The sequence below is a fragment of the Prionailurus viverrinus genome, chromosome B1 (genome assembly GCF_022837055.1).
Source record: "Prionailurus viverrinus isolate Anna chromosome B1, UM_Priviv_1.0, whole genome shotgun sequence".
NCBI lineage: Eukaryota > Metazoa > Chordata > Mammalia > Carnivora > Felidae > Prionailurus > Prionailurus viverrinus.
In genome coordinates, this window is record NC_062564.1 from 65,190,024 (window position 1) to 65,206,192 (window position 16,169).

General features: G+C 38.4%; 1 protein-coding gene across 2 annotated transcripts in view; it reads left to right on the forward strand.

Moving 5' to 3' along the window:
* Positions 1-357: 357 nt before the first annotated feature.
* The window catches only part of NAF1 (nuclear assembly factor 1 ribonucleoprotein), a 52,937-nt gene continuing 37,125 nt past the window's right edge, over positions 358-16,169 (forward strand). For both annotated transcript variants that reach the window (XR_007151712.1, XM_047856900.1), the window contains exons 1-2: positions 358-851; positions 5,659-5,827. Coding sequence is in view for 1 of the 2 variants with exons in the window: in XM_047856900.1 (XP_047712856.1) it covers positions 523-851; positions 5,659-5,827 (498 nt within the window). In the remaining variant the exon portion in view is untranslated. The remainder of the gene's footprint in view (positions 852-5,658; positions 5,828-16,169) is intronic.

Genomic DNA, 16,169 nt, shown 5'->3' on the forward strand with positions numbered 1-16,169 from the left:
TTGCAGTAATTTTTTTCAGATGATTGTTAACGCGCTTGCTATCTATCTATCGATTTAACTTTAATGAAGTTTAGTAGAAGTGTCTGTTCCAGACTTCTGGCTCAAGTTTCTTACTTACAGTGACTCGTGCAATCTGGTAACTCCCTTGCCCTACAAGCCCTCCTTCGCATCTCAGCTTGAAGTTGAATTGTCCCAGATGCAATAGATGGAACGTCCAGCCCCCTGACCCCAAGGTGCCCGGGGACGCAATGACACGGAGGGTTTAGGGCCCCGCGGGTCCGCCCGCCCCCGGTGAGCGCAGTCGCGTCCGGTCACGTCGTACGCTCCCCCGGAAGTGCCGCTGAGTAAACGGCGGGGGCGTGTCTCCAGGCAGCTAGGCGTGCAGTTACCCAGAAACGCGGGAAGTCGGGCCCTGGCGCGGTTACAGACGGGAACCCTGTTGTTCTGTCCTTTTCCCGAGGGACCCGCGAGCCTCTCTGAGGGCCCTGAAGGTGAATCCGACTGGGTCTCCGGCGCGACGCCATGGAAGTGGTGGAGGCCGCTGCCGCTCAGTTGGAAACTCTGAAATTTAATGGCACCAGTTTGGGAGATAGCCAGGGTCAGGCGGTGCTGTCTCCGAGCTATGTACCTGTAGCAGACCCTCGGCCGCCACCACAGTCGGGTGAGCGGTCCCCGGACACCGGGCAGGCCGCGGAGGCTCAGCCTGCAGAGGAACAGCCGCCTGAACTCGCGCCGCAATCAAGGCCAGAACCTCCACAGGGAGGGAACTGCGTCACCGGCTCGGGCTCCGCAGAGCAGGCGCGGACCCCAGACTCTCTAGAGACCTCGGACTCGGATTCAGACTCGGACAGGTCCGGTGCCTAGGGGTCCCGGATCTCCGGAGGGTGGGGGGAGGCGCGAGGCCAGGGACTGAGAGGGTTCTCGCGTGGGCCTGGGAGGGAGGGAGGGAGGGAGGAGAGGTAGCTAAGCTTACTGAGCACGTGTTGACAAGTAGCTCGGACCGCCCATTCCTCTCTCTTCTGCAAATCGCGTGGTGAATCCGAGATTAATAATCAGATCCCTCTTTCTTAAATGTGGTAGTCTGAAGGGTCCTATGTATAGATCGTAAAAAAAAACCTGAGGATGATGGATTCGATAACCAGTTTGGCGTGTGCCCCTTTACGTTTATGATTTTGAGTTTTGTCGGATCTTCAAACAAACAAACAAACAAACAAACAGGTTTAGAGTGTGTTTTTTTGAGCCAGATGAGTTAAGGAAGGACCAGTTACAGGATTTCAGACATTTCCCGTTTGGCTCCTGACAATTTTGTTAATTCGTAGAATTCTTGCAGGGAGCACGTGTTCGTGAAATTAGGGAAACGTTGTTATGTAGCATTATTATGTGATCTGGATAGATTTTATAAACAGGTTTTTTGGTTTTTTTTTTTTTATAAATATGACACATGTGGTGAGAGAGGACTTAAGGTTGTAGGATGTTACTAAACCACACTGAACGTTATCTACACGTATTTGAGTGTCATGTGGGATACTGAAAAGGTGAATAAAACAGAGAGAGGGACCAAAACTAAAACTAAACACATCAATACATAAATTAGAGGTGGTGAGAATTACAGTGAAGGGACAAGTGAGACATTGAGAAAGTAATAGGAGAGACCAACCCTGTAGGACCCTGTAGCCATGTTAAAGTTTTCATTCGAAATGTTAGAGAAGCTTTTGAATTTTAAGCAGAGAAATGGCATTCTCAGGTGTATATTCTAATAAGTTTTGCTCTGTAGAGAAGGAATTGAACTGGATTCAAGAGTGAAAGAAGAGGGGTGCCTGGGTGGCTCAATCGGTTAAGTCTCCCACTCTTGGTTTCAGCTCAGGTCATCATCTCAGGGTTTGTGGGTTCAAGCCCCACATCGGGTTATGTGCTGATAGTTTGGAGCCTGCTTGGGATTCTCTCTCTCTGCCCTTCCTGCACTCGCTCTCTCGCTTTCTCTCTCTCAAAAAAAAGAGTGAGAGCAGAGAAGCAAGAGTGGAACAGGGGTTGGTGTGGAAGTAGTTGGAAAAATGTTGCATGAGTCCATGATGTGACCATTGTTGTCTGGGTTAAATATTTTGAAGTTGCCCTAATAGATGGGGCAGTGAGCTAGACAAAGAGACATTGGTGGTGCTGTTTAGTGAAGTGGGGAGTAACCTATCTGGGATGGGGGCTGGAGACAAATAAGAGTGTTTAATTTGAACAGTTAATTTGAGATTTCTTTGACAGCTAATTGTAGATGTCAGGGAAGCATGGGATAATAAGTTTAGAGTTCAGAGGACAATTCTTGACTAGAGATGTAAAGTTGAACATAAGATTACAAATAGGATTTAGTTTAACTTTTCATTACAGACATTTCAAATTTGTTGAAAGTAGAGAGTAATGTAATGAATGCCCATGTACTCGTCACCACACTTAAACAGTTTCCATTATTTTGCTAATCTTGTTTTATCTTTTTTTTTAACCTGAGAGTTTTAAAGGAAATCTAAAACAGCATGTCACCTTACCTATATGTTCTTTACATTTCTGACTGATAAAGTACTGGTTAAGCAACCACCATGTCACTATCAAATGTAGTAAAATTAACCCTAATTCCTTAATACCACCTAATAGCCAGTCTGTATTCATATTTTGCTAGTTGTCTTTTAATAGTTGGTTTGTTTGAATTAGAATTCAAACAAGATTCTCAAACAGTGCATTTGGATGTTATGTCTGTTTAGTCTCTTTTAAGTGAACGACATTTTTTATTTAATGTTTATTTTTAGAGAGAGAGAGAGAGAGGGAGAACAAGTGGGGGAGGGGCAGAGAGAGACGGAGACAGAATCTGAAGCAGGCTCCAGGCTCTGAGTTTTAGCACAGAGCCCAACGCGGGGCTTGAACTCACTGGGATCATGACCTGAGCTGAAGTTGGACGCTTTACTGACTGAGCCACCCAGGTGCCCCAAGTGAAGGTCATATGTAAAGCCGTGAAGACAGAAGAAGCCACATGAGGGTGGAATACCCCCTTAACATAGTGGATGCCAAAATATGGAAGTTTTTTGAGGAAGCCAGTGGGAACCATGTCAAATGTTGCTGAGAAGTTAATTAAGATGACAGAAACATGTCCACTGGACTTGACAACATGGGGAATGTTGGTGATCTTGTCAAGGAGTGGTGGTGATGGAAGCCATTTTTGGGTAAAGACTGAATGGGAAGTAAAGGAGCAGAGACAGCATGTGTTAACAACAACCGTGTCAAGAAACTTTAAGGGGAGAAATGAGGCCATAGCTGGAGGAATTCAACAGAGGTAGTGTAGAGTTTTGATATGCTGATGGGAATGATCAGGGATAGAGGGGAAGATTCCTGATAATAGTAATAGTGGGAAGGAGTTCACTGGTAACAGAAGGAAAGACCATACTTGCCAGAACTAATGTCTTAATTTCAAGCACTTCATAGTCCATTGTTTTTCAGTGAATTATGGAATAGTATGGACTGGCTGTAGTAGGCAGTTTGAAAAAAAAAAAACGCTGTGCTAGACAAAGAAAGAAATAAGTGTACCTTTGGTGGGTAGGGGGTGGCTTCAGAGGAGGTAATATTTGAGTTGAGCCTATAAAGAAGAATGGAATTTTTCTGCCCTGGGGACATGCCAGTCAAATAGCACAAATAATGGCATGAGGTGTGAAAATAAGGGAATTTGGGAAGTTTTATATGCTTCTGTGCTAGAGAAGTGGCAGGAGATGGGATTGTAAAGGTTATCAGGAACCTGATTGCAGAGGGCTCTGAAATACACTAGGAGCATGGCCTGTGTCTTGCACCCAGCATAGATTTATGGAGAAAGTTTTAAAGGTTTTCTCTGTTTAGTGTTTTCTTAATAAAGAAATGGAAAGAATGGTACAAACACACAGCTGTCATCTTGATTTAATACTTATTAACATTTCAAAGTTAGTTTCAGAGCCATTTTATTTTTTTAAATCTTTATTTATTTTGAGAGAGAGAGAGGAGGAGAGAATCCCGAGCAGGCTCTGCACTGTCAGGGCAGAGCCTAACACAGGGCTCCATTTCACCAACCATGAGATCACGACCTGAGCCGAAATCAAGAGATGCTTAACCGACTGAGTCACCCAGGTGCCCCATTAATGAGCCATTTTATTTTATTTATTTTTTTATTTTTTATTTTTTTAACGTTTTATTTTATTTTTGAGACAGAGAGAGACAGAGCATGAACGGGGGAGGGTCAGAGAGAGAGGGAGACACAGAATCTGAAACAGGCTCCAGGCTCTGAACTGTCAGCACAGAGCCCTATGCGGGGCTCGAACTCACATACCGTGAGATCGTGACCTGAGCCGAAGTCTGACGCTTTACCGACTGAGCCACCCTGGCGCCCCTAATGAGCCATTTTAAAGTCATTTATAGGTATTATGACACTTTCTCCCTGAATGTTTCAACATGCATTCTCTAAGGGGACATTTTCTTACATAATGACAATTACCACACATAACAAAGTTAATAATTCCCTAAGATCTGATGTCCAATCATGGATGGTTTTTTTTTTTTTTTTATTTTTTTTATTTTAAGCAAGTGTGAACTAATTAGGAGGGAAGGTCATGAAAGGGTGAAGGTTAACAGCAGTAGAAGGAAGGGTTGACTGTAGTGGAAAGAGACTACTAGTGTTAACGCCAGTTATACAGTTATTACAGAAAGGTGAGAAATGAGGACCTCCCCCAAATATGGTCATAGTGACAGTGGAAATGGGAGTGAGAAGTGGAGTAGGAGTGAAGTTTGCCATTTGAAGATAGTATTTTATCACTGTGAGATTGCATTAGCTCAAAATGATTCCAACTTTTCTACCTATAGTGAGTGGATTGAAGACTAAGCAATGAAATAAAATAGTAGCTCAAGGAGAGAAGCGCGTTTAGTAGGGAGAATTTTTTTTTTTTTTAAACTTGTTGCTAGTATGAGGTAAGTGTAGGTTATTCATACAGAAGTGGCCAGTGTACAGCCAGAGATAAGGGGTGGAGCCTAGAATTTTCAGTATCAAAGCCGATGATTTAGGAGTTATCTATATAGGAGTGATGATTGAAATCATTGGAATGGATGAGGTTATCCATGGGAAGAGGACAAAGAAGAAGAAATGAGGATGGACTTAAAAACATAAAATGTGCTGAGGGACATAATCAGCAAACAATAAACTAAGAGGGTTACTGGTAATTGCTGTGGAAATCAAGGGCTAAGGGAGTTTTTAGAGAGTAGAGTGGTCAGCATGATTGATAATTTTCAGGAGTTTCCCAAGTTGCATGAAACTGAACATTTTATTGGCAATTAAGTGATCTTCTGGTCATTGAGTAGTAAGAAAGGTCTCTTGTTCAGAGATTTCTTTTGTGAGTGATTTGTCACATGCATAATTACATTAAGATAAATGTATGATGTGTGAGACTATTTTAATAAAAAGGTTTTGGGTTATAGCAGAGGTTTTGCAAATGTTACCAATGGATTAAAGTCTACTTTCCAAAAATCATAGTCAATTTCGAGATGCTAGCTTTTGAATTATATCAGCAACAGTAAATACATAGTAAAGTAGATATTTCCTAGTTGAACACTTGTAATTTAGTACTGTTTTACTACTGCTTTACTAAGTTTTCAACTGTTTCTCCCCTACAGTGACACAGATTCAGATAGTTCAAGCTCCTCCTCGTCCTCATCATCTTCCTCATCATCGTCCTCTCGTCTGTCACTTCCTCCACTGCTGTCAGATGGAGAAGATGATTTACAAGTTGAGAAGGAAAATAAGAATTTCCCTCTTAAAACAAAAGATGAGTTACTCCTTAACGTAAGTACTTCTGTTTGTTCTTAAACTTAATTTGCATGTTATAAAAGATGTTACGGTACTAATTCTGGTCTCATTTGGCCTGTATCTGCCTCCATAAATTTGAAGACTTCTCAACCTGTTATTGGGCAGACTTTTGCTATGCCTTGTTTTTTGTTTTGTTTTTGTTTTTTTTTAACATAAAAGCAAGGATTGATCTGGTTACTAAGGTTTCTAAGGTTGCTTCTAACTCTAAAGTTTGAAAATTGTTCATGCTGGGCATCAACTTTAGTTTGCTACTTTTTTAAAATTTTCTTAGAAAAGATTTCATATGTGGATTTACAACCTTGGTGATGTGTGTGTGTGTGTGTGTGTGTGTGTGTGTGTGTGTTTGTCCACATGTCAGAAAATTTTGTCCAATAGTAATTGAAATCTTTTTTTTTTTTTAAAGTTTATTTATTTATTCCGAGAGAGAGAGTGAGGGGAGAGGCAGAGAGAGGGAGATGGAAAATCCCAGGCAACCTCTGCAATGTCAACTTTAAGCTAGCCGGATGTGGGGCTCAAACTCATGAACCATGCGATCATGACCTGATCTTCAGCCTGAGCTGAAGTCAGGCATTTAACCGACTGAGCCACCCAGGTGCCCCATAATTAAAATCTTTTTATTAATTTATTTATTTTTAAATGTTTATTTACTTTTGAGACAGCAAGAGTGTGCATGCCCAAGTGAGCAAACACAGGTGGGGGGAGGGGCAGAGAGAGCAGGAGAGAGAGAATCCCAGACAGGCTCCACACTCAGTGCAGAGCCCAATGTGGGGCTCATTCTCACAAACCATGAGATCATAACCTGAGTTGAAATCAAGAGTTGGACACTTAACTGACTGAGCCACCAAGGCACCCTTGAAATCTTTTTAATTGATTGCATTTAGAGGAGTAGAAAGTGAAATTAGATGGGTAGAGTTTCTTAGGACCCCTATTTACTTGAGGTTTGGGAACATTTTATTGTTGCAGATGGAGAAAACTTGTTCATTACAGGATGGTATTTATTGGCACCTGATAGGTTTGGTTTGTAAAGTAGTCTCGTGTGGTTATTTCCTCTTAAACTGTAAACCGTTCCTAGAAGGATGGTGATAGTTTGGTTGAAACCTCGTGATCCAATAGAAATATCTCCTCAGAATTTCGGAATATAGGCTATATTGCCCCATGTTTATTCTCTCTGTACCTGTATGTACTTTACTTATTGCTAATGTTTTTTAAAAATTTAATGATCACTAATTACAGTTATTATGTAATACTTAAATCAATGAAACATTTTAGTGCAAGGTTTGAAAGCATTTAATTTTTTAATTTTTAATTTTGAAAACATTTTAAAAGCCTGGAGGTAATTGGGCACCTTTTTATGACCTACCAATATTATTTCTTTTTCTCTACTTGTAGTGAGAAATATCCTATCTTATGCTTTATGTATTGAAAACCGCTTGGATTTTTATGCAGCTTCGTCAAACTACAGACATTGATATCCCTTCCTGGCCTTTTTATGCACAGGCTCTCCCAATTTATGACTATTTTCTGAAAATATTGGGAGACTTCTTTGGTCTTTCTCTTGTATTTTGGTCACCTTTCTAAGTTTTCTCAGATCAACAAATAAAGGACCGCAGTACTCCTGTATATATATCATTAAAAAAATTTTTTTTTAATTTACTCATTTTTGAGAGACAGAGACAGAACATGAGTGGGGGAGGGGCAGGCTCACCCTGAAGTAGGCTCCAGGCTCTGAGCTGTCAGCACAGAGCCCAATGTAGGACTCAAACTCACAGACTGCAAGATCATGACCTGAGCTGAAGTTGGACACTTGACCACCTGAGCCACCCAGGTGCCCCTGTATATCATTTTTTAAATTTATCTTACTATACCTGGAATTTTACCTTGTGAATCTCTTGAAATTTAATGCAAAATTTTAGTCTATATGTTTAAGTATTTTTCTTGGTATATTGTGCTCATATTTTCATCAGAAAACCAAAAGGATCCATGTTTACACAGAGGTCAGGAACTACCTTCTGGAAGGCTGAGTTCATATCTCATCTTTGTAGCTTCCATAGTGTCAGGTAGGGTGCTTGATGGATAATGAGTTGTCAGTCAAGAGTAATATATGATTGTAGAACGAGTAAGGGAACTGGCATTTTACATTCATTCATTCTTAAACTATTCTAGCACACCTGTCATATACTAAGTGCTATAAACAAAACCCTCCAGTTTCTGCTCTCATAGTGCTTGGTGGAGAGAGACAGACAGTAAATAAAGCAGAGACAAATATAATTTTGGAAGTGCTATTGAATTGTGAAAGTATGTTTGGTTAGTATCAGAAAATTACAGGTTTGCTGGGAAGGTATGTTAGCTTTTGAAACTTGAACGGTGGACCAGTCTGTTCCCTTTTGTGCCAGTTCTGAGGGATCTTTGGGAAGGATGTAAGAAGCAATTATAGTCTTTACTTTTCAACTTTGGATTCTTGAGTAGCTTTTCACTTTATTTTATATTTACGTGATTAGGAAGTGAATTTATTGAAAATTCCTAATCCTTTAGACTACTGCTACTAGAGTTGAGTGGAGGAACGAGTTCCTTGGTCTGCCATAAATCTTTGACTTAGGGCTGTGAAAGAGTATATATTAGGACTCCTTCAGGACTTCAGCTCTCAAGTTCAAGGGAGAAGAATGACTTGGCCCTGATGAGCAAGGATGGTATGGTTACACATACTGTGTATCTTTAGGACTCTGCCTTTTTCTCTGTTGATCAGTAGGTTTTTCTCCATAGATCTGGCAGTTTGGCCATTGATATTCCTATATGCGAGTCTTGTGAAGAACTTAATACTGGTTTACCTGGGGCCTGGTACACAGCCCTGAACACATCATTGAGGCTAGTGGAATGTGTCTTCGGATTGCTTGAGCATTAGTCACAGTCACTCCTGTTTATGTGGGAAAGTATATAGGAGAGTAAGTGCTTTAGAGAAAGTACATGGGCATGTGTGAAGGTGGGAGCATGTACGAGCCAGTTTACAGAAAGGGAGTGTGAATGTGTGTGTATTTTGAGGAGGGTGAGGGTTGTGTGGTTAACACCAAGCCATGCAAACCACAAGGAATGGGTTCTCTGTCATAGGAAAGGGAGGCTTCTATCCATTTCGGAAAAGGATGCTATTTAGTCAGTAATAACAGTTACCGTATTAGAGAATAAAAGGGAAATACTTGGAAGAGGTTATCACACGTGACTTATGTTGGACTCTTGTGGTTGTGAGTAGCAGAGGCTCTCCAATTACCTCGAAAAGGGAGATGTATTGTAAACTTACTTGGGGAGGAAAGCCACTGGGAACTAGGCAGCTATTGAGGATGGCCATGCTGTTTCTTTTATAGGCCTCTTGGATATTCTCCTAGTTCTCTGAGTGTCATTTTATTCTTTCTTTACTTACTGACTTCTTCCGTTTACCTGTAGATTCATCTTTTTAATTCTAGCTCCCACATAGATTGTGACCCTGGCTCTCTATCTAGTATCTTCTGTCATCTTCCCCTTGACAAACCAGACAGTCAGTGCTATATTTCTTTGCTGACTTTGGGACAGTCCTATTATTTAGCTTAGTAGATTTGTTTTTGTGTGTGTGTGTGATTTTGTTTAAGTAAAAACAAAATAAGTAAAAATAAATAAGTTTATTTATTTATTTTTTTGGAAAATGACAGTCTGCTTTTCTGGGAACTATCCCCTCTTGACAACTAGCTCTAGCCAGTATCAAATGTACCATCTTTTTTAGATCATACTGATATATCCTTTTAGCAGGGATTGTGCATAGAACTGTTTCATCTATGTAGTCTATTTAATTTAATTTCATAATGAAATGCTGAAGAAAATTAATGAGACCTACTATTCATGTTGTCTTTGCTAAAAGGTACACATAAGTTAAAATTGACCAAGCAGTTCTATCCATTAGAGAGTTTCTGCTGGATGTTAGAGATCTCTAGAACATAGACATGCCCAATTTATCCCAGTTTTCCCCGTCTTACGTCTTTATAACATGTCTCATATTCTAGGCTGTTTCTACTGCCATTGAGGCATGCTGAGCATCATTTTTACCTTCAGTTAGTCTGTCAGGCAGGAATGTTGCCTCCCTGGATCTAGCTTTTTAAATCTTTTCTATTGTTGGAAAGTTAGGTCCTGGTGATCTAACTACTAACTATTGCAGGTCTTTAATTGTAAGTATATGGGAGATAGTGAAGTAACCTCAAGATTGTTCTTTTAGAATTAACCTTAGAGTGTTGCAGTAATCCCTTTGGATGACAAGATATGGTTATAACTTGATTTAAAAAAAGGAGGGGTGAAGAGAAGAGGAAAAAAAGAGGGAATGGTTAGCCATACCATAGAGGCATTGAAAAGGAGGGTAATCTTAGATGGCTCTATTTATAATGTCACAATTATGTAATATATGCTGTTAAATTTAGCCAAGTGGAATTATTCTTTTATCATATACTCCCCTTTAATGCTGAGAAGGTGTATATTTAACCTCCACAGTAAATGTAAAGCAGCGTAGATATTACAGCTTTGAAACTACATTAGACCACATTGAGTTTATTCAGTGTTTCAGTGAATTGGAAAATTAGGTCCTTTTTGAAAAACTTTCTCAGCAGTTTATGCCCTGAACTGTTTATTCAAATAAATCAGATGTAATTAAAAATTTAGAGTTGTAAAAATGTTTAAGGGATTGTGACATTTCAAAATCTTAATCACAAATTAATTTTATACATTAATGCCTATTATTTTCTCTTCTGAAAACCTGAAGGGTTTTACTTAACATTCAAAAGTTATGGCTACAGTGCTTATGGGGATAAAAAATAGATAATGCTGTAGTAGGCATAATAGTATGTATTTATACACATAATATAACATGACCAAGAAAAAACTTTAATGCTTTAGGCAATTTTTGGTACCTTCATAATTTAGAGACTGCCTATGTTATATTGTAAAACAAATGCATTTTGTGGTTAGGTTGAGTACACTATATTTTCTTTCTGATTTTGGCAGTGCAGATACATATCCTAAAACATCCTAACATAAGGGTATGGAGACTATCTGGACCACCTCAAGTGGTCAGAAGTTACTTACAGCCGATTATTTCATGCCTGTTGATCTCCCACCATCTATGAAACTGTATTGCACCTTGGTCTTCACTTAAAAATCATAGACAGAATATGTTGTTTTCGAGGCCTACCTTGCTTTATAAGTTTTGCCTTAAATGAAGGCTTCTTTCAACTTTAGCTTTTTATGACTCTAGGTACATTTGAAATTACTGCATTCATTGTATCATAGAATACTGATGACACTTCTAACATTCTTTTTGGAAGTTTGATATTTAAGAAATGGCTTATGTACTTAAGAGGAGATATTTTTAAATTAATATGTGGTACTCTTTAAAAATAGTGCTCAGATTTTTTTTAAAAATTAAAATTTCATGCTTCGTTATACAAAATTATTTTAGTAAAGCTTATAGCAAGTAGAAATGATCCCTTAAACTTCAAATAAATAGTGTTTTATCCATTAGAGTAACCATATATGTTCTGTGAATATACCATATGGTTATTATTACACAGAAACATTCCATTTGTTACATTCTCCAATTCCTCAGTAGATTTTAATAAGTAAGTTCTGATTGCTTTAGAGGATAAAGACAAATGTCTGTTAAAGGGGAATCTAGTTAGAGAGTGACACCGGAAAGTTAATGATTGGATGCCTGATGAATGCTACTAGCCTTAAAAAGCTGTGGGATTTTCTGTAAGAGCAGATAACTTGCACTGCAGGGGTCAAGGAAGTCATCCTGACTTGATCTTAAATTACAAGGTAAGATAGGTATGGAAAGGTGACAGGTGAAGAGAATATGAACTTTCCCACTGAATAGATCCAGGGTGTTGCTTGGCAGTTGTATTCCCAGTGTTGGTTACTAGTAGGGGCTCAGAGAGTGTTTCTTCATTCATTCATTCATTCATCATCCATACAGCTAATGTCATCAGTTCTAAAATGGGCACTTTTTCATTTGTTAACATTTTATAAATTTTTTTTTTCTTTTCAACGTTTTTTTTTTTTTTTTTTTTTTTTATTTATTTTTGGGACAGAGAGAGACAGAGCATGAACGGGGGAGGGGCAGAGAGAGAGGGAGACACAGAATCGGAAACAGGCTCTAGGCTCTGAGCCATCAGCCCAGAGCCCGACGCGGGGCTCGAACTCAGGGACCGCGAGATCGTGACCTGGCTGAAGTCGGACGCTTAACCGACTGCGCCACCCAGGCGCCCCTCATTTGTTAACATTTTAAAATTTGGGACTAATAATTGATGACATTAAAAAATTTTTTGGACAGTGCTTTATCTTTGTGATATATAAAGTCAGTGTCTTATTTGATGAAATACGGACTCCTCAGTTAACAAAAGAATGCTTAGAGTTATATTTATTGCTAAAGATATTTTCGTATTGAGATCTTACTTTAATGTTTATGTGAGTGAACTTTTGGAGATACTAGGAACTTTGTTTCTGACAGTAATTTTAGAGAAAAACAGGATAAGAACATTGTATTTATTTAAAAAGAAAAATATAAAGACACTGCAAAGAAGTGTTGAGTCATTTTTTAGGTGAAAATATTTAATGGGCTAGTCTCAATCTTAAATTTAGTGTCATATACAATAGAGTAATTCATGCTGGCAATTAATGTGTACTGGTGAGAGATAGCTAAAGAAAAAGCTGAGTCCCATGGAACATTGTAAAAGTACTTTTTGTAAAGTTGATGAATTAGACTACTACTAAATGTTATATGTGGTCATAGTTACCACACAGTGTACAGACCTAATCCATTCTTTTTTCCAATATGTTTTACCAGCTATAGGGAAAAAAAAAATTCCATTCATGGCTCTCAGTACTCCAGGGATTGGATCCTACTTTCCAACCATATCTGAAAAGTGAAGGCTCACCTAATAGCATCAGGTAATTGGCTGCCACATGCATGTCCTGTATTCTTGAGTAATCTGAGGAAAGTGGCCAGATAATTTTATTCCACTTTCCTCACTTTTAAAAATTCTCCCCAGTCTGCACCAGAAAGGATTAGTTGCCATTTGGAATGTTTGATTCCTTTTCTATTACCCTCTGCTGCCCTTTTTGTAGATTTGTGAATGAAAATCCAAATCAGGGTTCTTTAGATAATTTTGCCTCAGAAAATCATAAATTACTGATCTCTCTCTCTTTTTTTTCTTTTACTAATTTTTTTTCTTGTCCCATAAGTCTTAAATAGAGAATTCAAGATCATTGTAATGCACAAATGTCATCTTCTCAGAGGGCCATATTTGACCCATTAGCTCCTTCCAATTTTGCGATGAAGTCTTTGACACCCATTTTTTGACTAGTGTATCTACAGTTTAATAGGATGGATTTTTAACGTTCTGTGGTACTCATTTGAATATTGTGCTTAATTGAACAACCTTGTAGGCCATACAGATGTTCAAGAATCAGAATATAATAAGCTTGTAACACGAACAATAATTGCTCTTTCACGGATATTTCAGAAGTGTAGTTAGGGCCATGCATTTCTTTAATGCCGTGGTTATGGGTATCTATTATCCAGAATTACAGTAATTGTGTTTGAGGCTGGTATATAATTTCTATCTTACTGTGCTGTCTTTTTGATTACATGCAGTTAAACATTTTTTAAATTGCATTATTAGCCATTTGTGTGAAATATTCAGAACTTTTGCTCACTTTTCTCGCTATTTAGAATAAGAAAACCAGGACGTTGGGTGGTTCAGTTGGTTAAGAGTTTGGCTCTTGATTTTGGCTCAGGTCATGATCTCACAGTTCATGAATTTGAGCCACCATGTCAAGCTTCATACTGACAGCATGGAGCCTGCCTTAGGGTTCTCTCTTCCTCTGTCGACCCCTCTCTGTCTCTCTCTCTTTCTCTCTATCTCTCAAATAAATAAATACAATAAATAAAACTTAAAAAAAAAAATCATCTTTAGAATAAGAAAACTGGTTCCCAGAAAGTGATTTGCTTGAGGGTAGTATTTAAGTAGGGGGAAGCAGATTCAGAACTAGTAACAGATGTGATTCCAGTCTGCTGTATTTTTAGTGTTTGTGTAGAAATGCATGTGTAGCAATATTAGAATTTGATCATTTGAACTTTGGTTATTTGGTTTCTGAATAATGTAGCATATTTTGTCTTGGTGATAGATGATTGTATCATAATGTGATAAGCTTTCTTAAATTGTATTTGCTTGGACCATCATATTGTCTTTTAATAAAGACTTTGACTTGGAACTGTAGATTGTGTAGGAAATAAGTGATTGAATTTCTTAGTATGTTGAATTCCCGTCGTTCATTTGCCAAATGCTGGTATGTGACTAGGGATTTTTATTTCCATGTGGCCTTTTCTTCTGCTGATGATGTGAATGAAGTATTTTTCTTCCTTTTCTTGCCTATTCTTTGTTATTACAAATACAGGTTTTGAATAAGTATGTCCAGAACTATTTTTACTCTTCTTTGATTTTGAGTCAGTAAACATAACACTCACTGTATTTAAACAGTAGGATAGATATTTATCTCTGGTTGCAGATACTGTACATCCAAGACAGGTTTTAGTTTCTTTTTAATTTTGGGAAGTAAAAGTCATAAAAATAGAGATTGATCACAAATCTTCATTTCCCAGGTAGAGTATTCAGATTATCATTAAGGCTTAATAGTAATATGGTGTATGCTGTTGTAATGTGGCCTTAAAATTATATCTGTATTGATGGCCGAAAACAGATGGGTACTATTATTACCTGGGTGTATGTTTTGTAGTGGAGGGCTTTTTGTATGTCTGAGAACATAAAGCAGTGCTGTTCAGTAGACCTGTCTGCAATGGTGGAAATGTTCTATATCTGTGCTGTGTTAATACTGTAGCTGTTGAGCATTTGAAATGTGGCTAGTCCAACTAAAGACTGCATTTTAAATTTTATTCAGTTTTAGTTAAATTTAAATAGCCAAATGTAGTTAGTGTCTGGTGTTGTATAAGCAGAATAAAAGAAGCCTTTTTACCTACTTATCCATCTTTCCATGAGGGTTGTAGGTTAATCCAGGCTCATACTTTAATCTTCCTTACCTGCAGTATGTAGCCTTTTTGTCTTTTATTTTCAGTACACTTGATTTTTGCTTATGTGATGGAGAAGGTCTTTCTATCTCAGATTTCCCTCATCACCTCTACCTTCAGCTTTTTAGTTTATCAGTATGACTTTTACTTTTAATTCTTTATATCCTATGTGTACTGTCAGGAGCAGTAATGTCCTTCAATATGTGTTCTGGCTACTTTTTCCCCCTTATTGGAGTGTGTCTGTGTTTTTCCTCTTTTTTTGTGACAAATGTATCTTTTCCCCACTCATGGAAAACAAAATGATTGATTTTTATTTCTTTAAAGGAGATTATGTGACTGAGCAGATTTATTCATTACCTTACCAGGAACAGCTGCCGAACAGCGACTGTGTTATCGGGCAGCCAGGTGTTAATCTAATAATTGTAATGATGTTTGCTGCTGCAAACCTGAGGTATCTATGCATCAGTCTTGGGCAACGAAGCTCCCTTAGAAGCCTGTGTTTCTTACTTTCATTCCTTGAGGATTCTCTTTTGATTCCTGGGAATTACATTTTCATTATTTGATTTTGCCGATTGAAAAAGACTGTGACCTCTTCTGAGAGTTTTGTTTAACTTAGACTGATGAGGTAAGTCATTTCATTTAAGAAATATGTAGTAAGCACCTACTATGTGCTAGCCACTGTTCGGGTGCCACAGCAATCAGCAAGGCTGACCAAGTCCTGCTTGTTGTTGTATTTATTGTCTAGTTAAGGGAGTGGACTTCAAGCAAGTAATAAACACATGGGATGTTGGACAGTAAAGTGTTTTACAAAAAAGAAAATTAGCAGGGTGATTTAATAAAGAGTAACTAGGCTTGGTGTGGTGGTACTTCAGATTTCATAGTTAGGGAAGAGAAAGTAAATTTGACATCCAAACATCAAGACAAGATCTCCTACTGCCCAGGCTGACATAGCAATCCAAGGAACTTTCCTCTTGAAACTTCTGAAGTTCTGTCTCTTTGAACCTGACAAAAATCTTTATGGAAAGCATATGTGTTTAAAAAGGACAAATATAGTATCTCTTCTCTGATCCAGTCCCCAAGATGTTGTCATGTTCAAAGCAAATATACTGCTTTACTTCACTGGACTTTCAAAGGTAAATGCCCAAACATATAAAGCTTTTAATCTGGAATTGTACTAGGCTGATTTCACTTATTTCTTATAAATTTTATGCACAATATTTAGTTTGT